The sequence below is a fragment of the Jaculus jaculus genome, chromosome 7 (assembly GCF_020740685.1).
Source record: "Jaculus jaculus isolate mJacJac1 chromosome 7, mJacJac1.mat.Y.cur, whole genome shotgun sequence".
Classification (NCBI taxonomy): domain Eukaryota; kingdom Metazoa; phylum Chordata; class Mammalia; order Rodentia; family Dipodidae; genus Jaculus; species Jaculus jaculus.
The window spans coordinates 36,310,927-36,336,578 of NC_059108.1; the positions used below are offsets into that span (position 1 = coordinate 36,310,927).

A 25,652-nucleotide genomic window follows, 5' to 3' on the forward strand; every position below is an offset into this window, starting at 1 on the left:
ACTAAACCAGCAGAGTGGTAAACTGAAAATCCTCTCTTGTAGACATGTCTACAGCACTGCAGACCCTCCACTCCTTCATCCCTGTCTCATCTCCACAGCACTGCAGACACTCCTCTCCTTCATTCCTGTCTCATCTCCACAGCACTGCAGACCTTCCACTCCTTCATTTCTGTCTTTTATCCACAGCACTGCAGACACTCCTCTTCTTCATTCCTGTCTCTCATCCACAGCACTGCAGACCCTCCACTCCTTCATTCCTGTCTCTATCCACAGCACTGCAGACACTCCACTCCTTCATTCCTGTCTCATCTCCACAGCACTGCAGACACTCCACTCCTTCATTCCTGTCTCATCTCCACAGCACTGCAGACCCTCCACGCCTTCATTCCTGTCTCATCTCCACAGCACTGCAGACCCTCCACTCCTTCATTCCTGTCTCATCCACAGCACTGCAGACCCTCCACTCCTTCATCCCTGTCTCATCTCCACAGCACTGCAGACACTCCTCTCCTTCATTCCTGTCTCATCTCCACAACACTGCAGACCCTCCACTCCTTCATTCCTGTCTCTCATCCACAGCACTGCAGACCCTCCACTCCTTCATTCCTGTCTCATCCACAGCACTGCAGACACTCCACTCCTTCATTCCTGTCTCATCTCCACAACACTGCAGACCCTCCACTCCTTCATTCCTGTCTCTCATCCACAGCACTGCAGACCCTCCTCTCCTTCATTCCTGTCTCATCTCCACAGCACTGCAGACACTCCACTCCTTCATTCCTGTCTCATCCACAGCACTGCAGACCCTCCACTCCTTCATTCCTGTCTCATCTCCACAGCACTGCAGACCCTCCACTCCTTCATTCCTGTCTCTCATCCACAGCACTGCAGACACTCCTCTCCTTCATTCCTGTCTCATCTCCACAACACTGCAGACCCTCCACTCCTTCATTCCTGTCTCTCATCCACAGCACTGCAGACCCTCCACTCCTTCATTCCTGTCTCTTATCCACAGCACTGCAGACACTCCACTCCTTCATTCCTGTGTCATCTCCACAGCACTGCAGACCCTCCACTCCTTCATTCCTGTCTCATCTCCACAACACTGCAGACCCTCCACTCCTTCATTCCTGTCTCTCATCCACAGCACTGCAGACCCTCCTCTCCTTCATTCCTGTCTCATCTCCACAGCACTGCAGACACTCCACTCCTTCATTCCTGTCTCATCCACAGCACTGCAGACCCTCCACTCCTTCATTCCTGTCTCATCTCCACAGCACTGCAGACCCTCCACTCCTTCATTCCTGTCTCTCATCCACAGCACTGCAGACACTCCTCTCCTTCATTCCTGTATCTCATCCACAGCACTGCAGACCCTCCACTCCTTCATTCCTGTCTCTCATCCACAGCACTGCAGACCCTCCACTCCTTCATTCCTGTCTCATCTCCACAGCACTGCAGACCCTCCACTCCTTCATTCCTGTCTCATCTCCACAGCACTGCAGACCCTCCTCTCCTTCATTCCTGTCTCTCATCCACAGCACTGCAGACACTCCTCTCCTTCATTCCTGTATCTCATCCACAGCACTGCAGACCCTCCACTCCTTCATTCCTGTCTCATGTCCACAGCACTGCAGACCCTCCACTCCTTCATTCCTGTCTCTCATCCACAGCACTGCAGACCCTCCTCTCCTTCATTCCTGTCTCATCTCCACAGCACTGCAGACCCTCCTCTCCTTCATTCCTGTCTCATCTCCACAGCACTGCAGACCCTCCACTCCTTCATTCCTGTCTCATCTCCACAGCACTGCAGACACTCCTCTTCTTCATTCCTGTCTCATCTCCACAGCACTGCAGACCCTCCACTCCTTCATTCCTGTCTCTCATCCACAGCACTGCAGACACTCCACTCCTTCATTCCTGTCTCATCTCCACAGCACTGCAGACCCTCCTCTCCTTCATTCCTGTCTCATCTCCACAGCACTGCAGACACTCCTCTCCTTCATTCCTGTCTCATCTCCACAGCACTGCAGACCCTCCACTCCTTCATTCCTGTCTCTCATCCACAGCACTGCAGACACTCCACTCCTTCATTCCTGTCTCTCATCCACAGCACTGCAGACACTCCTCTCCTTCATTCCTGTCTCTCATCCACAGCACTGCAGACCCTCCTCTCCTTCATTCCTGTCTCTCATCCACAGCACTGCAGACACTCCTCTCCTTCATTCCTGTCTCATCCACAGCACTGCAGACCCTCCACTCCTTCATTCCTGTCTCATCTCCACAGCACTGCAGACCCTCCACTCCTTCATTCCTGTCTCTCATCCACAGCACTGCAGACACTCCTCTCCTTCATTCCTGTATCTCATCCACAGCACTGCAGACCCTCCACTCCTTCATTCCTGTCTCTCATCCACAGCACTGCAGACCCTCCACTCCTTCATTCCTGTCTCATCTCCACAGCACTGCAGACCCTCCACTCCTTCATTCCTGTCTCATCTCCACAGCACTGCAGACCCTCCTCTCCTTCATTCCTGTCTCTCATCCACAGCACTGCAGACACTCCTCTCCTTCATTCCTGTATCTCATCCACAGCACTGCAGACCCTCCACTCCTTCATTCCTGTCTCATGTCCACAGCACTGCAGACCCTCCACTCCTTCATTCCTGTCTCTCATCCACAGCACTGCAGACCCTCCTCTCCTTCATTCCTGTCTCATCTCCACAGCACTGCAGACCCTCCTCTCCTTCATTCCTGTCTCATCTCCACAGCACTGCAGACCCTCCACTCCTTCATTCCTGTCTCATCTCCACAGCACTGCAGACACTCCTCTTCTTCATTCCTGTCTCATCTCCACAGCACTGCAGACCCTCCACTCCTTCATTCCTGTCTCTCATCCACAGCACTGCAGACACTCCACTCCTTCATTCCTGTCTCATCTCCACAGCACTGCAGACCCTCCTCTCCTTCATTCCTGTCTCATCTCCACAGCACTGCAGACACTCCTCTCCTTCATTCCTGTCTCATCTCCACAGCACTGCAGACCCTCCACTCCTTCATTCCTGTCTCTCATCCACAGCACTGCAGACACTCCACTCCTTCATTCCTGTCTCTCATCCACAGCACTGCAGACACTCCTCTCCTTCATTCCTGTCTCTCATCCACAGCACTGCAGACCCTCCTCTCCTTCATTCCTGTCTCTCATCCACAGCACTGCAGACACTCCTCTCCTTCATTCCTGTCTCTCATCCACAGCACTGCAGACCCTCCACTCCTTCATTCCTGTCTCATCTCCACAGCACTGCAGACACTCCTCTCCTTCATTCCTGTCTCTCATCCACAGCACTGCAGACCCTCCACTCCTTCATTCCTGTCTCATCTCCACAGCACTGCAGACCCTCCACTCCTTCATTCCTGTCTCGCATCCACAGCACTGCAGACCCTCCACTCCTTCATTCCTGTCTTGCATCCACAGCACCACAAACCCTCTACTTCAATACTATTTTACTTAAATGTGTACTGTGAGCTTTACTTATTAGAAACACATTTTTTATAAGGGGATTTTTTTTCATGTTGAAAGAAACACAATTTAAGTTAATTTGGATTTTGGCAGCAGTCATATCTTTTTTAAAAAAAATAGTTTTCTATTCTACAAATATAGGCTGTTTGGTACCATTATTAGGCTCGGCCATGACCTACCCCCTCCCCGTTGGCCCCTCCTTGTTGAGATATATGGATTGTGCATTGTGGAGTTAGCCCACAGTTATTGGTATGATAAATGTCTCTGCATATCATGACCCAACATGTGGCTCTGACATTCTTTCCGTCCCCTCTTCCGCAAAGTTTTCCCTGAGCCATGTTGGGTTCATTTTTGGTCTGCTTCAGTGATGAGGTGTTAGGGGCCTCTGAGGCTCTGGCTCTCTGATTTGGTAGGAATTGATTTTTCTGTGTTGGTCTCCTTCCTCTTTGTGCTGGTATCCGGTTCATCAGGAAAACAATACCCTTGCTTGTTTTACCAATTTTCCTTAGTTTCAGCCTGGGCCCTTTTGAGGTATGATGTGGTGGCTCTCTCCTTAGGATTTGCATCTATCTGAAAAAGAGAAGCAAATGCTCCAACGGAGAGTATGTTAGCACCAGGACAAATGAGATAACCCTTACTTTTTTTTATAGAGTTTAATAGGTGTAGGCTCTCTTGTAGCACATCATTGATGGTAGCTTGATATTGGAGAGTGGGCTTATGTTTGGATATGGTTCTGACTTGTTTCCCAGCTCCAGCTATGGGTCCCATACCACTGAGGGGATCAGTTAGCCAAATCCAAGTCAGTATAAAAGTTCAGATGACAAATTGTTATTCTTTTGTCTTATTAAAATATTTTTGTTTATTTGTTTGAGAGAGAGAGAATGAGCACACCATGTCCTCCTAATACTACAAATAAGCTGCATCCACATGTGCCCCTTTGATAGTCTGCCTTATCCACATAAATCAAATCCAAGTGATCAAGCTTTGCAAGCAGGCGCCCTTTAACTGCTGAGCCATATTTCTAGCCCAAAATAGTTTTCTTTTTTTAATGCTTTGTTTTTATTTGAGAGAGAGACAGAGAATGGGCATGCCAGGACCTCCAACCACTGCAAATGAACTCCAGATGCCTGTGCCACCTTGTGCATCTGACGTATGTGGGTTTTGGGGAATCAGACCTGGGTCCTTAGGCTTTGTAGGCAAATGCCTTAACTGCTAAGCCATCTCTCCATCCCCCAAAGTAGTTCTTCCTTACAGCATCAGTTGTTTGGGAAGGCCTCTTGCTCAGATGAAGAGTAGGACATAAGTTAAGGAAGAAAGCATTGGGGCTGGGGTGATGCTGCTCAGTCCTTAGAAGCACTTGCTTGTAAAGCTTGACAGCCCAGGTTCTATTCCATAGTACCCACATAAAGCCAGGAACACAAATTGGTGCATGCATCTGGAGTTTGTTTGCAATGGCAAGAGATCTTGGCTTGCCAGTACTTACTTTCTCTCTCTCTCTCTCTTAAATAAATTAAATTTTTTTTAAAAAAAAGAGAGGAGCCGGGTGTGGTGGCGCACACCTTTAATCCCAGCACTTGGGAGGCAGAGGTAGGAGGATCACCGTGAGTTCAAGGCCACCCTGAGACTACAGAGTTAATTCCAGGTCAGCCAGGACCAGAGTGAGACCCTACCTCAAAAAAACAAAAAAATAAAATAAAATAAAAATAAATTTTAAAAAGAGAAAGGAAAGGTCAAATTTTAAAGTAAGAAAATGGTATTGTTAGATTTTTTGGTTTGTTTTGTTTTTTGGTTTTTCGAGGTGGGGGTCTCACTCTAGCCCAGGCTGACTTGGAATTCACTGTGGAGTCTCAGGGTGGCCTCAAACTCACAGCAATCCTCCTACCTCTACCTTGCAGTGCTGGGATTAAAGCCGTGCACTACCAAGTTTCAGTATTGTTAGATTTTAAGTCATGACATATTTTTAAAAATATTTTACTTATTCATTTGAGAGAAAGAAAGAGGCAGATAGAGAGAATGGGCACACCAGGGCCTCCAGCCACTGCATACGAACTCCAGATGTGTGTGCCACCTTGTACATCTAGCTTTATGTGGTTACTGGGGAATGGAACCTAGGTCCTTTGGAATACCAGCAAGCACTTAACCACTAAGTCATCTCTCCAGCCCATGACATGTATTTCTTTTAAATAATTTTAGTGTGTTTGCTGGCTGCCAGATTCCGTACCCCAAAAGGGAATTCCTCAACGAGGACGAGCCTGAAGAGAAGGGAGACAAGGTAGGCTTCACGGCACACTTTGACTCAGTGAGGACACGAGGTAACTTTGGCACATGAGTTGATCATCTGCATAGATTCATCCACTTTTATTTAAACTTACTTGTTTTGTTTTCTATGTACCTTTAGGGATTGACTTTAGAAATATAAGCCTTACGGATAATTGAACTTCCTGGTTTGTCTAATTGCCCACACTCTTCTCTGATTTCTGCTCCAGCTTGTTTTGTTTGTTCCTTGTCATTTTCATCCTGTTAAGCTCTTGGAGTTCTCTGATGTGTTCTTTATGTTAACTGGATATATTCGCCTCCTCCCCACCCTGTACCTCTCTTCCAAACATGACTGAAAAGGCGCCTCATTGTCATATTGAGTGCAACACTTTCCTGTGTGCCACAGGCTTTCAGGGAAATGCCTGCGTAACTTGAAGGGACTTCAGAGAGCATGTACTGTTCAGGGCTTAGTATGTTAACCTTTGAGGTTGCTGTAGCCTCGGGTGGCCTGATTTCCACCAAGGCTAGTTTTCAATGACTCATACAGGGTACACCTTGGTGGCTCACCAGTCATATAAGCATGTCAAGTAGTAAAAGAAACATCCCATGATCCCTTCTCACCACAAGCTTGTGGGTTTTTTCCTGCAAGAATCAGCCGCAGCCACAGAACCAGCACCAGCAGGCCACAGCCCCTCCACAGCAGGCTGCAGCAGCGCCGCAGGCTCCAGCTCCGCAGCAGGGCACCACCCAGACCAACGGGACCACGGGCACCGCAGGCCCTGGGCTGCAGCATGGCCAGGACTCGGGCCTCGGCCAGGTGCCTCCCAGCAAGAAGCCACGCCTTGGGCCTTCAGGTGCCAGCTCAGGTGGGCCAGTTATGCCCCAGGACTATCAGGTAACCCAGAATATTCTCCTTTTTCATAAGTGACTCTTTTATGAAATGGGAAATTGGCTTTTGATAAATCCTTTTAAATGGTGTTAATGCTAACATTTGATATACAAACTAAACAAATACATTTCTAGAGCATTATATGAAAAGTAAGATGTTTATCATCCTTCATGTCACTATGAGACTTTGTATTGTGACTGGATTATTGTAACACCCTGGAGAGAAAAAGCAGGGAGGTGTCTCTCTTAAAGAAGATTGCATTCTTGTGTATATATTTGCCTGCACTTTGGGGTCAGAAAAAGATACCTGAATAAGCGATTGAAATGTCAGAGTAGTGGCTGCTTACTTCGGACAAAATTAATTGTATTCTTCCCAAAGATTTGCTTTACTGGGAGGAAATAGTATGTAGCCTCACAGATACAGAAAAGGATAAAAGCTAAGGTTCCTGAGAAATAGTTGTAAATCTTAGAAGAAATAATTTTGAGATTAGATAACACTTTTGCTATTGAAGATAAAAATAAAAGGAAAAAGCTCATGGACTACTGTTGAGCATGAAGAAAAGGCCTCCATTCTGGTGGCGTTGAGAATCTTGAAGGCAAAAGCTAAGAAATGATTGTGGGAAGAAAAACTTCAGTGAGAGATTTTATTTTTTCCTAAAGAAAAAAAGGGAGGTGGGGTAGGACCCCAGTCCCTCAGGGAGTTCCCAGAAGTTGCGCACTTAGGAGAGGTTAATAGAAAACAGTCTCTGGTGAGGGCGCCATCAACTCACTGATGAAGACCAGCATGAAGAGAGACGCTAGCGAGAAAGACAGTGAGCAGCAGCCTGGACTCTTTCACGTTTTGACTGGCTCAACAAACTAATGTGTTTTGGCACAACTGCTTCCTTGGAAACTTCCCTTCAGTGATTCTCTGTCAGAGAAGAGTTACTAACACTCCCCTCCAGATCTAGTCATGAGGTTGAAGAGATGGCTTAGAAGTTAAGAGTGCTTGCTACTTAATGGGGAGGGCCTCAGACCACCACGTTCAGCTCCCCAGAAGCCATGTAAAAAGCTGGGCTTGGCCAGGCACATCTATAACCCCAGTGTGTGGGGTGGAGGTACAAGGGGCAGAGATCCAGGCATCTCTGGGGTTTGCTGACTGAAAATGATATTTCAGGGTTGGGGGAGGGACCCCATCTCAAAGAAGTACGTGGATGAGCAATAGAGAAGGACACCTGAAGTTCTACAGCTTCTACATGCCCACACATGGCGCACACACATGTGCACATACCACACAGTTCACCACATCACACATACCTGACACATACATGCCAAGAATAAAAGAGTCATGGCTTCAGTTTAATATACTAAACCCATGTTTCCATATGGACACTAGTCATAAACATATTTGAATTTTGTTGTAAATTCAGTTTTCTGTCAAACTTTAAATCATCTCTATTATATTTTCAGGGAATATTTACTATATATTATTTCCCCTTTGTATCTGAGATTCTATTATATTAACCTGTGTTACAGAAAAATAGTTACTTGAACATTTGTTAAAGATAATAGTAAGGCAAGGTGGGTGTGGTGGCACACAGACTTAGGGAAGTAGAGGCAGGAGGACCAGAAATTCATCACCACTGGCTACATAGCAAGTGTGAGGCTAGCGTGGGCTACACAAGACCCTCTCTCATTAAAAAAATAATAAGAAAGGGAATGGGGAGATTTCTCAGTGGTTAAAGGCACTTCCTTACACAGTCTGGCAGCCCAAGTTAAATTCCCCAGTATTCACTTAAAGCCAGATGCACAAAGTTGTGCATGCATCTGGAGTTGGTTTGCAGCAGCAGGAGGATCAGATACACCCATTCTCTCTCAAATAAGGAAATAAATAAATATTTTTTTTCATTTTATTTTATTTGTAAGTGGGAGGGGGGAGAATGGGCATGCCAGGACCACCAGCCATTGCAAACAAACTTGAGAAGCATGCGCCACTTTGTGTGTCTCGTTTTATGTAGGTACTGGGGAGTTGAACTGAGGTTGTTAGTGTTTGCAGGCAAGCACCTTAACCACTGAGAAATCTCTCCAGCCCTAAATAAAATATTTTTTAAAAAATAAAAATAAAAACGATGGTAAGGCAGACTTTATTCAAGGGGGCTATGGTGATAGATATCTGTCAGGATCTTAGAGTGGGGCAGAGAGAGTAGATTCAGCTCTTATCCTAACCAAGGAGCAGGGTTGGAGAATTACTGATGGGAAACATGAAAACTAAGGACTTTTAATTTGATAGGATTATTTTTATTTATTTATTTATTTTTATTTATTTATTTGAGAGTGACAGACACAGAGAGAAAGACAGATAGAGGGAGAGAGAGAGAATGGGTGCACCAGGGCTTCCAGCCTCTGCAAACAAACTCCAGACGCATGCGCCCCCTTATGCATCTGGCTAACGTGGGACCTGGGGAACCGAGCCTCGAACCGGGGTCCTTAGGCTTCACAGGCAAGCACTTAACCGCTAAGCCATCTCTCCAGCCCTTGATAGGATTATTAATGGAGGCAGGTTAGGGAGAAAAGTTGTGTAGTGGTCTTGCTCCCCTTGGATTCAGTCAGGACACGGAGTCCAGGGCTAACGAGCAGGGTGTGGGTTTTTGCCCTCCTGGGATTCAGTCAGGACCCAGGGAATCCCAGGGTCGAGCTGAGCCAGGCCAAAGGACTCCCAGCAGCACAGCTAAAGCTTTGGTCCCAGAAGCATCTCTGTTACCTCCTATGGACAGTTACAGGCAGATTACATCTTTCTTTCATTTCACATTCAAAATTTCCTCAAAATGTTTGTCTTTGTCCCTATTGTTCGATCTCTTTAAAAGTAAACCATATGTCATAGCCATGAAATGGATGGATATATCAGCAATTTAGTTGAGGAAAATACCAAAGGGCATAGCAGTTCGCAAGTCATATGTAATCAACATATTTGTTCTGTAAGTAAGGAAGAGCTACTGTGCTGAGTATAATTGGCTACTTGAAAAGTAATCATAGCTTGTTGATATGGTGCCACAGCCTTTAATTCCAACACTTGGGAAGCACAGGTAGGAGAATCAAGGTGAGTTTGAGGCCAACCTGGGATTATAGAGTGAGTTCCATGCATCTTGTCCTACAGTGAGACCCTGCCTCTAACCCCCCCCCCACAAAAAATGAATAAAAACAAAACAATAAATTAATCACAGATCATCAAATAATTCTAGGGCATTAGTTTTTTTTTTCTTTTTCCCTTACATTTTCTGATTCTAAGATTTATCAGAAATAAAGCATTATGGGCTAGAAGGATGGTTTAGCGGTTAAGACACTTGCCTGCAAAGCCAAAGGACCCAGGTTCAATTCCCCAGGACCCACGTTAGCCAGATACACAAGGAGGCATACGCATCTGGAGTTTGTTTGTAGTGGCTGGAGGCCCTGGCACACCCATTCTCTCCCTCTCCCTCTTACTATGTCAAATAAATAAATAAAATTTTTTTTTAAAAAAAATAAAGCATCATTAGCTGGACGTGGTGGCACATGCCTTTAATTCCAGCACTTGGAAAGCAGAGGTAGGAGGATTGCCATGAGTTCAAGGTCCCCCTGAGACTACACGGTAAATTCCAGGTCAGCCTGAGCTAGAATGAAACCCTGTCTCAGATAACCAAAAAGAAGGAAAAAAGAGAGGGAGAGAAGGAACAAACACATGTATCATTATATTTTTTCATTTGAACACCATTCAAAATGAGAAAAAGAAAAGGCATTTTCCACAGTATCTAAGAAAGGATAATGTCATAGTTTATTTTCTTGTATGTGATTCTCCCAAGTTACTTCTTACTTCATTCAGGACTGGATTTAACTTTCCTGTTGGGCTTTGGCCTTGTTCTTCAGCAGGTTTCTATGGTTCAGGCTGCTTCATTGGTGGAAGAGAAAAGAGGAGCTGAGTATGGTGACTCAACCTTAAATTGCACTACTAGAGAGGCTGAGGCAGGTGGATTGCCTAGAGTTTGAAGTTTGAAGACAGCCTGGCCTACAAAGTGGGACCCTGTTTCAAAAGCAAATTACACACAGAAAGAAAAAGAAAGGAAGGAAGGAAGGAAGGGGAAGGAAGGAGAGGGAAGGAAGGAAAGGAAAGAAGGAAGAACGGGTAAGGAAGGAAGGAGAGGGAGAGAAGGAAGGAAGAAAGGAAGGGAGGGAGGGAGGGAGGGAGGGAGGGAGGGAGGGAAAGTAATTAAGGACAGGGAAGGAAACAAGGAAAGAGGGGGAAGGAAGGAAAGGAAAGGAAAGAAGGAAGGACGGGAGAGGAAGGAAGGAAATGAAAGAAGGAAGGACAGGGAAGGAAGAAAGGAAGGAGGGAAGGACGGGGAAGGAAGGAAGGTAGGTAGGATGGACGTACAGGGAAGGGTGGAAGGAAGGAAGGACAGGGAAGGAAAGAAAGGAAAGAGAGAGAAAGAAAAGAGGCTGAAGAGATGGCTTAGCAGTTAAGACACTTGCCTGCAAAGCCAAAGGTCTCAGGTTCAATTCCCTGGGACCCATGTAAGCCAGATGCATGTGTTTGGAGTTTGTTGGCAGTGGCTGGAGGCCCTGGCACATCCATTCTGTCTCTGTCTGCCTCTCTCTCTTTCTCTCAAATAAATGAAATTTTTAAAACATTAAAAAAAAATGTAAAAGAAGGACAGTGGGATATTTTTCCTATTGAAAAAAGAAGTCATCATTAAAACAGTTACAGCACATTGAATTGTTTTAAGTTATTTTGAGACTGGGTGTTGGTATATAGTCCAGGCTAGCCTCTCAGATTCACAATCCACATACCTCAGCCTATTGAATATGTTGCCATGATTAGCCCGTTACAATAAATCGATGGATTTTTTTATATGTAATATATGCATTATATTTCAGCAACACAATTGTCCCTGATAAATTAGGAGTAGGAAGAACTTTTTTCCCCATAAAGCTTCAAAGTAAAACATGTAGACATCTTTTACTATAGAACAGCCCATCATTTGTTTTGCTTAGAAAGCTGATGGTTTTTTTCTTTCTACTGGCAGCTTTAATATATGAACATACTACAACATGGTCATATTCCCTTTGGGTTGTACTCTTTTTAAGTTCCCTCTCCCCCACCCCCATGCCGCCGAGGGCTCTCCTCAGGGGTTATTAGTATTCACTGTGGGTACACGCATGTGCTAGTCAGTCTCTGTGAGGGAGACAATGACTCAAAGTACACCTTCCCACCTTGTGGCTCTTAACATTCTTTCCACCCCCTCTGAATTGTTCCCTGGGCCTTGAAGGGCATGTTAGAAGTCTTCTGTAGTGTTGAGCTCTCAGCAATCTCTGATTTTCTGCTTAGATGAGTTTTGATTCTCCTCAGTGTCTGGTGCTATGTCCCTCCCTGGAGAAGGTTGTCAGGCTAGCAGTAAGAGCAGCACTCATATCTGATCCACCCCTTCCTCGGTAATTTTCCCTGGGCCCTGGCAGATGTGATAAAGATGACTGGTCTCCTGCTAGGCACTAGGCTTTCTTGTTATTCTGATGGTCTTGGGTCTCCCCTTTATTCATTTCCACTTGGGACCTGAGCTGAGTAGTTTAGTCTGCCTTACTCTGGGTGGAGCAGACAGGAGGTACACATGCATGTTAGCCAGAGTTGTTCCTAGCAGAGTTTTAAAATACGTATTTATTTATTTATTTATTTATTTATTTATTTATTTATTTATTTGAGAGAGAGAGGCAGTGAATATGGACCTTCAAGTAAGTGCTTCCTGCCACTACAAACAAAACTCTAGACACATGTGCCATTTTGTGTCTCTGACTTTATGGGATTACTGGGGAATTGGACTTGAGTTGTCAGGCTTTGCAAGTAAGTGCCTTTAAATCGCTGAGTCATCTCTCCAGCCCTTTCCCTTCCTTCCTTCCTCATCATTCCTTCCCCTTCCTTCCTTCCCCTCCCTCCATCCCTCCCTTCCTTCCTTCCTTCCTTCCTTTCTTCCCTCCCTCCTTCCCCTTCCTTCCTTACCTGTTCTTCCTTCTTTCCTTTCCTTCCTTCCCTCTCTTTCCTTCCCCTTCCTTCCTTCTTTTTCTTTCTGTGTGTAATTTGCTTTTGAAACAGGGTCCCACTTTGTAGGCCAGGCTTCAAACTTTCCTTACTTGCTTGCAGTGGGGCAGGCAGGAAGTGCACACACAGATCTGCTGGAGTTGTTTCTAACACAGAGTTTCTTTCTGGCCTGTGGTCTCAGGCAAGATGTTACAAGTCAAGTTTGGGTCTCCCTCTGTCCGACAGAGGGAGAGAGCCTTGCTGATTTTGTGGTTTCTTCTTGTTTATTTTTGGTGCTGGGAATGGAATGTACAGCTTGGTGCACAAGCCCACCAGAGTGTCCCCACATGTAGTTCTAGCATTTGAGAGTTGAGACGAGAGATTGATGGAGTCAAGAGTTTAAGATCAGGCAACATAGTGGGACCTGTGTTGAGTGAAAGGGAGGAGGAGGACGAGAGAAGAAGAGGGGCAGGAGGGAAAGAGAAATTTGTGTCCTGATTTGTTTGTCCCCTGAGCCATCTCTTCAGCCCCTCTTGTGTCCTTATTTGTTGAGAATAGTCAAATAAGAACATTAATTTATTTAATTTTTAGATAGGAGATAGGGTTTACTAGTGGACAGATTTTGTTCTACATATTACCTGAAGTTGATAGACCCAGTGACTGCCTTGACTTAGAGGTAGCTCTGCCGATGCCCTTTTTTGCCTCTGGAGACCCTACTCTAAGATAGCAATTTCTGAGTGTGTACTTTGCTGTTCACAGTGCGAGAGTTAGCAGATGATTATCCATTATAAGTGCCATTGAGTTCCATATGCCAAGTTGATCCTTTTTGTTCACAAATCTCAGCTTATCAAAGGTAAATTGTACCCCAGAATTAGCCAATTTAAATAGCAGCAAATGAGCATGGCAATTTCTCCTCTGCCCTTTTAAATTAAATTTATTTTGTTTTATTTTTTGTCAGTGTAGGCTCATTTCCCAAAAACTTCCAGCCAAACTTCATGCTAGCCAATGTAGTTACAGAAGAGGCAGGCTGTGATTTCAGATAAGCAGAACACATTAGCCAACCAAGTTGACCATCAACAAGTGTGCATCTGAACCAGGAGTCGCGTAGTAGGTGGGGTTTGTGTCTTGATTGGCATCTTGAGCCATACTCTTCTCTAGTAACGCCCCTTTTCCTGTTCCCTTGTAGCACTCCAGTTCTCGCCTGGGTTACCAAAGCAGTGTTCAGGGATCCTCTCAGTCCCAGAGCACCCTGGGCAGCTACTCCTCATCTCAGCAGAGCGCACAGTACCACCCATCTCACCAGTCCCACCGGTACTGATGCCGTGGCTTGCACTCGGCCCACCCAGCCAAGGGCACAGATGCCAGCAATATGATGTCTGCATGGCAAAGAACCCAAGATACAAACTGTGATGCCTATAAAACTCCCACAGCTGAGAGGGGAACTGCACAGTGTCCTGCAGGACTGGTACCCTCTGCCGTCTGAAGAAGACATGTGAAGTTGCCCAGCCCCTCTCCCGCATGAGTCCCAGTGTGGCTGCTGTGGTGCAGCGGCCGATTGGATCCCAGCACTTCCATCGCCTTCAGCATTTTGTGAAGGATTTCCTGGTGCACCTTTCTCATGCTGTAGCAATCTCTATGATTTATCTTTTCAAAGCTCTTTGAATAGAATTTTAAATGTTTTAGAAACAGGATTCTTGTGGTGTATAATTTTATACTTCTTGGACTGCTTGAGCAACACAGGTAAACATGCACCTTTGAACGCACTACACAGTTGTCACAGACTAAAACTGTTCTGCTCTTGGAAGTCTTAACCAGAAACTGTTACTGTCCCAAAGTACGCTACTATTGTGTGTATATTTATCTTGTTTCAGGGAAGGTCTAGTAAAAAGACTAGTGGCAGAACAGAGGGAGGGTACCTACAACCAAAAACAGCATTTCCATGCGGGGTGCTATGAAGGACTGAAGTGGGTGGTGGTTTTTATAGTCATTCATGTGGAACTTAGTTCCCAGAATCATCATGTTCAGAATAATATTGAATAATTAATAATTATAATTTTAACCTTTGTGTAGCTAAGTCTACCTTTAAAAGGTTTCAAGAGCTGTGATGGAATATAGTTCTCTGGTGACCCACCTCAGAAATAGGAAGGGAATATTAGCTGCACTAGGATTTCTAAAAGAGTGATGTTGATCAAAGGATGTGTTACTTGCCCTTGAAGGAAAAGCTTTCAGTGTGTATTGTATGACAAATTGGCTTCTGTAAAGGAACTATCAGTTTCTTCACATCTGGGTTGGCCTGAGTAACTTTCTTACATAATCAAGGTTATGCAAGTAGAAGCCTGCAAATCCATCTGCTTTTAAACTGAAGAAGCAGTGTTCTCCAACTGTATTTACATTAGGCATAGAGTAACTATTTTTAAAGCATGTTAAAAATTTAGGTTTTATTTCATGTTCAAAGTATGTATTATGTATGCATAATTTTGCAGTTGTTACTGAAACGTAATTCTGTCAAGAATATTTCCATTGCACTGAATGCTTTCTTTTGCCCCTAGGAGAATACAATTGTGCCTAAAATCTATGGGCAGATCATAGAAGAAGATTCTAGTTAAGGTGAATATTCATATTTCCATGACCTATGAATTGAGGCTGAGTTCCTTCTCAGCCACTTGAAGGAGCCCCTTACTCCTAGAGTCAAAGGGATGTAAAAAGACATAGAGCTCCTTTTGTAGTATAAAGGGAGGGGGGGAGAAAAAGAAAAAAAAAAATCTGTGTTCTTCTGAATGCTACCAGCAGCACCAGCCTTGTTTTAAATGTTTTCTTGAGCTAGAAGAAATAGCTGATTGTTGTATATGCAAAGTATATGCATTTTTTAAAACTATTGTTTGTGAACTTATCTACCTGGTTATAATACTCTGGGTCCATATACAAGTAAGATAAGATTTTAGAAGCCAGTATACATTTTGCACTATTGATGTGATACTGTAGCCAGCCAGGCCCTTACTGATCTCAGCATCATAATGCTTTGAAGTAGTAATACAAACAAGCTGTGTCATGATGCTCATCCACACTGAACGTGAAGCAGGTGACATCTCCACTGAGAGGAACTTTGACGGTTTCCATGGTATCTTTCGCCTTCCATTTTTTTTAGAATAAGAAACTGAAGCCTCTGCATAATGTAGCTCCTGCACGCAGTTCTGTCCTGTGCCCTGAAGCCTCCCTGTCCAGAGCTGCTGCTCATCCGACTCTCAGTGTGCCCCATTATGGGCCAGGTGCTCTGTTGGGCAGGACATACTTCCTGTCAGCAACAGTAAGCTCTTGAAGGGTGTCGTTGCCATGTGATTGACATCAATGAAACTGTCCTATAACATGAAGGTCTTTTTGTTTACTTTTAAACCCACTTGGATAACCATTCTTCTGAATTTTATAGAAAACAGTATTATGGGAGGGTTTCTATGTCTGACTCCCTTGGGAGAAAGCCAGTGGTTGCCACCCAAGGCACTCATGCATATTTGCAATGTCCACAGCAGCCTTCAGCAGTCATTAGGTGGCTCTTGTGGACAGAGCACTCTCAGTAGCTGTAGAACCACAATGAAATAGCAGCTCTGTTCTTACCCTTGAGTGAGCTGACACAGAGTAGAAGAAGACCCCCAAACATGTACATAAACCCAAACCCCAGGCCCCTTAATACTTTATAAGCAACTTTGATATACAATTCTGATGATGCGTGCTTATATGCTTCAGAACTACCCTGCTTTCCTTGTACATGATGAATTTTACTGGCAAAGCTGACATTCACAGGGGATTTTTGTCAGTCGCACAGTGTTTTCCAGGACATAGCCAGAAATCCCCATCACATGAAACTGGGTTCTCGTATCGCTGCACTGGTTCTGGCTTGTTTTCTTCTCCTCTGTTTACCTCAGGGTTGGTGATGCATACTGGTATCCATTACCCTTTGAAATAATTTTGGTTCATAATTTCCTTTCTCTATAAAGGGAGAAAAGCCTTTCATACACATTAGGGCCCTAGACTGGGATGGGACCTCGAACGAGACCTGTGAAGGTTTTTGGAGGTAAAGTTTACCTTTGTGATCCCCACATGATTGCATTCTCCTTTGAATGCTCATTATGATACTGCTGTGTCCTCTAGGGAGGTTGGGAGGAAGGAAACATCCTTCAGCTTATGGGAACCAAGGGAGCTAGTGAAGTGATGAATTGGAAGTTTACTGTGCTTCGTATTACAGATCAGTTTAAGAGCTATCTTTCTGGTAAGGTGTTTAGTGGGGCGAAAAAAGAGTCAAGAATTGGAGGACAGATTAGCTTAGAAAGGTAGCTTGGCAGGGCTGGTCCTAAGGCTGAAGCAATCCTTGTGGTCAGATCATTCCGCGAGATGCAAAAATCAAGGAAGTGTATATTTTTATATCTGTGGTTTTGAAACTTTAGTACTTGGGCTTTGGGCATTCTGCACTACTCTTTTGCTCTTACAGCTGTAAGCATACTCTTAAGCACGGAAGGGGATGGCATTTCCCCGTGTGTTCACTGCCTCGTTCCTGGTGGAACAGCTGCTCGCTGTCTATGCCTCTAACACGATGCTGTTTTCTCTGCTAGCAGTAAAAAAGGGAAAGTAGTTGGAGAATAAGACTCGCAGCTTCCTTTGCTTTTGAGGAAATGTATGTAGCAGAAACTGTACGATGAAGGAAGAATTCTGTGAAAGCTGCAAGTCTTAGACTCAGTGGTGGTCCCTTCCTAGAAGACAGGGAAAGGCAAGGAAGTGATCGCTGGACTTAACTGAAGCTGGGAAGAAGAGGTCAAGTGTAAGATTTCATGTAAAACATAGAAGTTAGGTCCCCATTGTCATCAAGAATAGTCACAAATATCATAAAACAAAGTTATTGTTTTAGGATTTTTTAAAAAATGTGTACCTAAGGCCATATTTACTCTTCTACTCTATCACTGCAAAGGAGTGATATGTATGTATTATATGGAAAATCTTTAATGCACTGTTATCTCCTAAATGTTTAGTAAATTAATACTATTTAATTTTTTTTTAAAGATTTGTCTGTGTAGACACTAAAAGTATTACACAAGATCTGGACTTACAATGTCCTTTTTAACAACAATTGAAAAGTACTTTTTATATATGTTAAGTAGTCTACCCTTTCTAAACTGCCCAGTTTGTATTTCTGATAATACCTATTTGTGAATTGTACCCGTCCTTGTCTCTTTTTCAGGCATTTTCTGCACGCACCTCTCTTTGATTATAGATAGGACTGTGGCTTGCCACACTCCATGCCCCGCTGCAGCCGTGTGCCCGGAGCCCAGTGCACCAGCAGTGCCCGCTCTGCCTGCAGGACGCACTGCCTCCTCAGAGCCGACGTTCTGCTTTTGACTTGTCCCGCCATCCTTCCTGAAATGACTGTTAAAATGGATATAATTCCACTGCATTTATTTTATATTCTTGGTTGAAATAAAATTTAACTGACTTTGTTTCTGTGTGGATTTTTACATGATATTTTATTTTTATTTACTTATTTGAGAGAGAATGAGAGAGGCAGAGGAGAGAGCATGTGTATGTGTGTGTAGAGGCATGCCAGGGCCTTTGCCATTGCAAATGAACTCTGAAATATGTGCTGCTTTGTGCATCTCGTTCTCTGTGGGTACTGGAGAGGACCCTGACCTGCAGACTTTGCAAGCAAGTGCCTTTAGCTGCTGAGCCTTCCCTCCAGCGCCTGTGTAGATTTTTGAAGTATAGAAAAGCTCTTGTAGCAAGTTGTTTTATTTTGTTTTGCTTTGGTGTAGTTTTTTTTTAAATTTTTATTTATTTATTTGAGAGCGACAGACACAGAGAGAAAGACAGATAGAGGGAGAGAGAGAGAATGGGCGCGCCAGGGCTTCCAGCCTCTGCAAACGAACTCCAGACACGTACGCCCCCTTGTGCATCTGGCTAACGTCGGACCTGGGGAACCGAGCCTCGAACCGGGTTCCTTAGGCTTCACAGGCAAGCGCTTAACCGCTAAGCCATCTCTCCAGCCCTGGTGTAGTTTTTTGAGGTAGGGTTTCGCTCTAGCCCAGGCTGACCTGGAATTTACTCTGTAGTCTCAGGGTGGCCTTGAATTCACAGCATTCCTCCTACCTCAGTTTCCTAACTGTTGGGATTGTAGGTGGAAGTCACCACACCCAGCTAATATTGCATTTTTATCTTCATGCCTAGATGCTTCTGTGGTTACATTTTCCCTGCAGTGTTATGTCTTCCTGTTAGATTTATGTCATTTTGTTGAGGACAGTTGTGATGTCATTAAACCACAGAAGCAAACAAGATTTGCAGGTAGCTTGAAAGTGAAATTGTACTTTTCTAAAGACAGGTAAATTTATTTCAAGGTAGGGTCTCACTTTAGCCCAGGCCGACCAGGAATTCACTCTGTAGCCCCGGGCTGACCTAGAACTCACGGTGACCCTCCTACCTGGGCCTTCGGAATGCTAGAACTAAAGGTGTGTGCCACCATACCTTGCTTAGAGACAGCTTTTTGTTTTACTGGAAATTGGAATGCTGTTTTAGAGAAGATGCGCAGCCTTCTGTGGATGAGGGGCACTGGGGGCTCTTCTAAGGCCCTCCATTGGACCTGCTGCCCTCTCTGTAGGCAGTGCCCACGTGAGTAAGCAAAGGCATCACAGAATGAAGAATGTTAAGTGACATAAGTACAAAACTTTTCTTTCTATTTAAAACATATGCTGTTCATCTCCAGCTTGACCGCTGCCCTGTGAGTGTGGATTGTGTGCTTGTTTCTTGCATTCCGTCTCTCAGGTTGTGTGGCAGCCCTGATCTTTGGAAGCAGAGAAAGATAGAAGAGAGACAGAGAGAATGGGTGCACCAGGGCCTCCAGCCACTGCAGATGGACTCCAGAAGCACACACCACTTTGTGCATCGGCTTTTACATGGGTGCTGGGAAATCAAACTTGGTTCATTAGGCTTTGCAGGCAAGCACTTTGACAGCCGAGCCATCTCTGCAGCCTGGAACTGGCATTTCTGACAGGCTCCCAGGTGACACTGATGCAGCTGTTGGAAAAGTGGTCATGATGCTTATCAGCTGTGCAGCTAACACAGGTGACTTACAGCCGCTCTGCCCCACTTACTTTTTGCATTTGTTACAACCAGGACTTTAGGGATGCGGTGAGAGTGAGAAGCATAGTTCAGATCCCCAAATCCCACTTAAAGCTGGATGGGCACAATGTTCATGGAAGATCACTGGCCAGCTAGCTTGGTACACGAAGCAGATCAGAGTCCCTGTTGCAAAAAAAAAAAAAAAAAAAAAGTGGAAGGGGGCTGGAGAGATAACTTAGCGGTTAAGACACTTGCCTGCAAAACCAAAGGACCGAGGTTCAATTCCCCAGGACCCACATAGGCCAGATGCACAAGGTGGTATTATGTGTCTAGAGTTGATTTGCAGTGGCTAGAGACCCTGGCATTCCCCCCCCCTCCACCGCCCCTGCCATCTCTATCTGTCCCTCTCTCAAATAACTAATTTTTTAAAATATTTTAAAAAATTTAAGTGGAAGGTACCAGGCTTGGTGACACATACCTCCTTTAATACCAGCACTTGGGAGGCAGAGGTAGGAAGGTTGCTGTGAGTTCAAGACCACCCTGATACTCCATAGTGAATGCCAGGTCAGCCTGGGCTAGAGCAAGACCCTACCTCAAAAACCAAAAAACAAGAAAAAAAACAGAAAGGCTGGGCATTATAGCTCACACCTATAATACTTGCATTAGAAGGCCTGGGCAAGAGGATTGCTATGAATTCTAGGCCATCCTGGGCTACAGGTTGAGACCCTGTCAAAACAATTAAACAAGGATGGTAGGTTTGATTTTGCTCATTTTGATCTCTCTAGGACCTTGTACATACACTCAATGTTCAGTTACTAAGTTATAGGAGACTTAGGTTGGACTGATGGAAAGCCTTCCCAAGCTGAAAATTGTCTAAGGATAACTGACCTAAATAAGACCATGTGACCTTATTGTTGAGAACCATGTGCTGTAAACATTAGCTTTGAGATTCTGTAATATGTACCTGCTGGCTTTGGACAGTTGCATGACTATTTTTGTCCCTGTGTTCTATGGAAAAACAAAACCATAGAAATTTGAGCATCTTACCTGGAACTCACCCTCACCAGCAGAATTCGTTTTCATTTCTCCAAAAGCCATGGAATAAAAACTAGCTCTAGGACCTGTTTAACCCTCTTTGACAGGTCCGGTTTCAGCAAACAAGTTAGTCATTCTCCCAGGGCCACTCTGCCTTTCTAATTTGGAGAAACCAAGTAATTCTGCAACATCTTTCTTTTCTTTTTTTCTTTTTACATGTGCAGTAAATTCAATTAGCAAAACATTGCAAATTAAGATTGCCTAAAGTGGGCTGGAAAGATGGCTTAGTGGTTAAGCGCTTGCCTGTGAAGACTAAGGACCCCGGTTCAAGGCTCGATTCTCCAGGACCCATGTTAGCCAGATGCACAAGGCGCCACACATGTCTGGAGTTTGTTTGCAGTGGCTGGAAGCCCTGGCACACCCATTCTCTCTCTATCTATCTGCCTCTTTCTGTCTTTGTCACTCTCAAATAAATAAAAATGAACAAAAAAATATAAATCTGTTTATACATAGAACTTGTTACCACTTAAATCCAACTTGAAATGTTGTTAGGAATGCCAAACAAATGTCTGCTATCCAACACAGCCTCTACTAGATTATTTATATATTTCCAACAGTGAAAGTTTATATGATCATATACATCTAGAAGTTTCTGGATTAAACAAAATTAAAATGTAGAACTTTAAAAAAATACATATTTATTTGAGATAAAGAAAAAGCATGAGCATGGGAATGCCAGGGCCTCCTGCCACTGTAAACAAACTCCAGATGCATGCACCACTTAGTGCATCTGGCTTTATGTGGGTACTGGGTAATCAAACCCACGCCATCACACTCAGCAGGCAAGTGGCTTTAACCACTGGGCCATCTTTTCAGCCCAAGTGTAGAGCTTTTCAGAGCCTTTAACAATATACTGATGACATTGTGAATCTTCAGGAAGGTGGTGAAGCACATGCTTTTTTAGTTTATTTGACTGAATTAGTCCTTTTTCCTCCACTTCCAAAGAAGGACCACGTGGGCTGTGACAGACGCCATGGAAGTAGCCCAGAGTAGCCATGCGCTTCCATGAAGCCAGGGCAGGCCCCTTTCAGCTCCACATACTGGCAAACATTGGTTTTGTTTTCTTTACAAAGTTACTAGTTTTAAGTATGGGTATAGAATGAAACTCCAGCCAATTTGAGGCAAAATCTTGTTGGGTGCTGTGCTGGAAAGATGGCTCAGTGGTTAAAGGTGTTTACTTACAAAGCCTTCTGGCCCAGGTTTGATTCCCCAGTACCCATGTAAAGCCAGTTGCAAAAGTGGCTCAACTCTCTGGTGTTTGTTTGTAAGAGTGCGCACATGTGCTAACACACACACAAATACAAATAAAATCTGGGATGCACTTTCTTGGGGCTGGACTTATGACCTACACCCAGTGACACACCCTCGAACAGGCTGCTGGAGACTTAAATTGCAAGCTCAACTCAAAATCGCTCAGGCTGTGGGGACATGCATTAACATTCCCTACCACATATGTAAAGCGTGTTATCTCATCAGTAAAGTTACACCCACAGAATTTCAAAGTGTTTTTGTAGTCAAGTTGGGTTTTAAATGAATGATTCACCAGGGAAAAGCTGAGGTGAACCCCCCTTTTTTTTTGACCAGTCAGGAGGTTTTATTGCTGCCTTTTCATTTTAGGCAAAACCAGTGGCATTGAACTTCAAAGTCAAGAAATATTTGATAAATTCTACAGAAATTTATGCATTAGAAAGACTTTTTGTTTTGCTTTTGGTTTTTCCTTTTTTTTATTTTTCTTTTTTTAATTTTTTAATTTTTATTAACATTTTCCATGACTATAAAAAAAATCCCATGGTAATTCCCTCCCTCCCCCACCCGACACTTTCCCCTTTGAAATTCCATTCTCCATCATATTACCTCCCCATCTCAATCATTGTCTACTGACTTTCTTGCAGAGGATAGCCCATCAGAAGTGTGCTCTCAGCATGATCCATCAAAAGTTAAGCTATTAATTTTGAAAAAAAACATGAAGGTAAAACACGTCCACTGAACATCAAGTAGGTAACTATTTATTCTTGGTCGATCCTGGGGGAACAACTTGTGAGCATCTAAAATGTAGAGCACAGTTTTGGGAGTTTGCAAACACCTTGTGTGTGGTGTCTCTGGAGTAAAATCTTCCTCCTTTGATTCTGTGCCTGTCCCCCAAATTATAATCAACTTCTCTCCTCTTTTCTTCTAAATTTCTAGACCAGCTGCTTAAAGTTCTTGCCATTTTTGGAAGGCAGCAAGGTTCCCTATCGACTGGACCAGGCTGGCTGGCTTTTCTTCTGGATTTGCTTCTCTCTCCCCAGGTTTAACTTTTCATTAATCATCTGTGGCTTTCTCTTCATTTTCCCTTTGTGCAGTTTCATCCCACATTCTGTTGGAAGTGCTTTGCTGATTTTCTGTGCAGCAGTGAGGCAATCCCAGACCACTGGTTTTACCCGTACTTCATTATATTGCTGCTTTCAGAAGTTCATCCTCGGTGTTCCTCCACACGCCCCCCTTGATCATGATCCAAGGCATCTTGGTGGTGGGGTGTTCCCAGCAAAGGCCGCTTCGGTCTTGGAGCCTCAGCCACGCTTCCTCCAACAGCTGCTGTCAGCTTTTCATAATTTTTTTAACTTTTTTTTTAAGAGCTAAGCATGTGTATCCACTGATAGCAATGCAATACCTAGTTTATCATGATGTGAAACAAACAAAACAGAAACTGCCGTAAGAAAATAAAAAAGGTCTCATTTTCTCTAAATTTACTTTCAGCCAATGTCCAGTAACATTTTCTTCTCAATACAATATTCCCTGTCTCTATAAGGCTGTTCCTGGGAGCCAGACAGTTTAGGAGACAAGGGAGTGAAGTTAGGCAAGTAACTGCTTAAAGTTTTAGATAGCCAGGCGTGGTGGCACACATCTTTAATCCTAGCACTTGGGAGGCAGAGGTAGTTGGATCTCCATAGTTCAAGCCCAGCCTGAGACTACATAGTTAATTCCAGGTCAGCCTGGACCAGAGAGAGACCCTACCTCAAAAAAAAAAAAAAATGCTTTAAATAGATAATAACTTTTCATTTCCCTCTTAATGTGCTAATAACTGTCTAAAAAATATGCAGTTCTTAAAAAGGTACTGTTTCTGATTTCTTTATTATCTGTAATTTTTGTAAACTAATCACATGAAACCACGAAATTAGCAAATGTCTTGAAATGTGTATATAAAACATAATTTCAAACTCTCATTTATTAGTGTACCACTCAGTCTTTAAAAGATAAAGAAAAAAAGGTGGCTCCAAAGATAGTCTTATACCATTCTTTTTAAAAAGGAAACTGTTCCTTTTAACTTTACACCCACCCCACACCCAGTTTCAAAAAACATCACTCACTTGTCTTGGTCATGGACATTTCCAAGATGAGATTTTGAATTTCATCCCACAGCTTCTGGTCATGGGAAAATCCACGTTTCCCCTTACTGAAGGGCTTTGGTCCTTCTACTGTTCTTCATCCTCATCTTTGCTTCTGGAGGCGTTTCCTCCAGTTCACTACCTTCATCTTCATTAAAAGCTGTTGCTCCTAAGCCGGGCCTGGTGGCACACTCCTTTAATCCCAGCACTCGGGGGGTAGTGGTAGGAGGATCACTGTGAGTTCGAGGCCACCCCGAGAATACATAGTGAATTCCAGGTCAGCCTGAGCTAGAGTGAGACCCTACCTCAAAAAAACAAACAAACAAAAAAAAAAAACCTGCTGCTACTGAAAGGGTTTTGGAGCAAGACTTGGAACAGTTCCCTTAGGCTTGATCCAAGATTCATGGATATGGCTGAGGCTTTCTTTGTCGTCTGACTACCTATGGCAAATCCAAACTTGGAGATCTTCGTAGGTGTTGCAGGGAGATCTGCAGCTTCTTCTGACTGGAGCTTTCCCCTCCATTCCCTCCATTACTCCCGTGGCTCCGGTTGGGTGCGTTATGGCTTTTGGGTTTCTCCTCTCCCGCCTTCCCATCTGCCATTCTCCTCACCACTGCCTCCCCTCCAATTTCTATATTTTTTGAGGCAATCCCAACAGACTGACCTCTCCAGACTCTTGCAGCCCCTCATGTGCATCTGCGACATTGTGGACTTCCATCACTGCGTCCTGGAGAGTCAAACATGAGTCCTTAGGCTTTGCAGGCAAGTGTGTTAGCCACTAAGCCATCTCTCCAGCCCCAATTTCTGTATTTAAATGAATGACTCTAAGATTGTTTTTAGTGTCTTTAAATTAGACGATTAGTCATTTATTCCTTAGCTGCACTGACAAGCTATGATGATAACCCTAGAAGCTCTGTACACTAAGCTCCACAACTAACTGTTGGATCCTCAGTGCCTCTTGGGAAGCAGCACATGCTAAGGGGTCTGTTTGTCCCCAGGTTTTCTGTGCAGATATCCATCAATTCTGGCTCAAAGCTGTTCTCGTCACATTGAGTAAACGTGCACCAAGTCCTTCCCTTCTGCAGGTACTGGAAGAGGTTCTGACTGTCCGTACTCCAAGCCTTGAGATCCAAAAGTCCTGTTTTGGCTACATCTCTGTGAAACCTCCCCCTCTGGCCTTCACTGAGCAGCTTTTGTCGTAAGTTCCTGGTCTGAGCCATATGGTTTACATTTAATTGTGTATACTCAGGGTTTTATTAGTTTAAAGTTTACGCAAGCTCTTCTGAGTGAACAAAAGTAGTAAAGAGAAGATAGACATCTTAAGAATATTGTCTTAAGTCAGTGGTTCTCAAGTCTCTCTAACACAACTCCCTTGTTTAAAAAATTTATTTTATTTATTTATTTTTTTACTTATTTG

General features: G+C 44.1%; 1 protein-coding gene and 1 pseudogene across 3 annotated transcripts in view; one reads left to right on the forward strand and one right to left on the reverse strand.

Moving 5' to 3' along the window:
• Cdk19 (cyclin dependent kinase 19) overlaps positions 1-18,163 on the forward strand; it is a 174,589-nt gene extending 156,426 nt beyond the window's left edge. For 2 of the 3 annotated variants that reach the window (XM_004660632.2, XM_045154452.1), the window contains 3 exons: positions 5,714-5,792; positions 6,426-6,671; positions 13,870-18,163. In XM_004660632.2, coding sequence (XP_004660689.1) covers positions 5,714-5,792; positions 6,426-6,671; positions 13,870-14,001 — 457 coding nt within the window. In that variant the 3' untranslated portion in view covers positions 14,002-18,163. The remainder of the gene's footprint in view (positions 1-5,713; positions 5,793-6,425; positions 6,672-13,869) is intronic. The other variant, XR_006638124.1, reaches the window with a different exon arrangement.
• A 6,050-nt stretch (positions 18,164-24,213) lies between these two features.
• Positions 24,214-24,953, reverse strand: LOC123462297 (annotated as a pseudogene).
• Between the last annotated feature and the right edge of the window lie 699 nt (positions 24,954-25,652).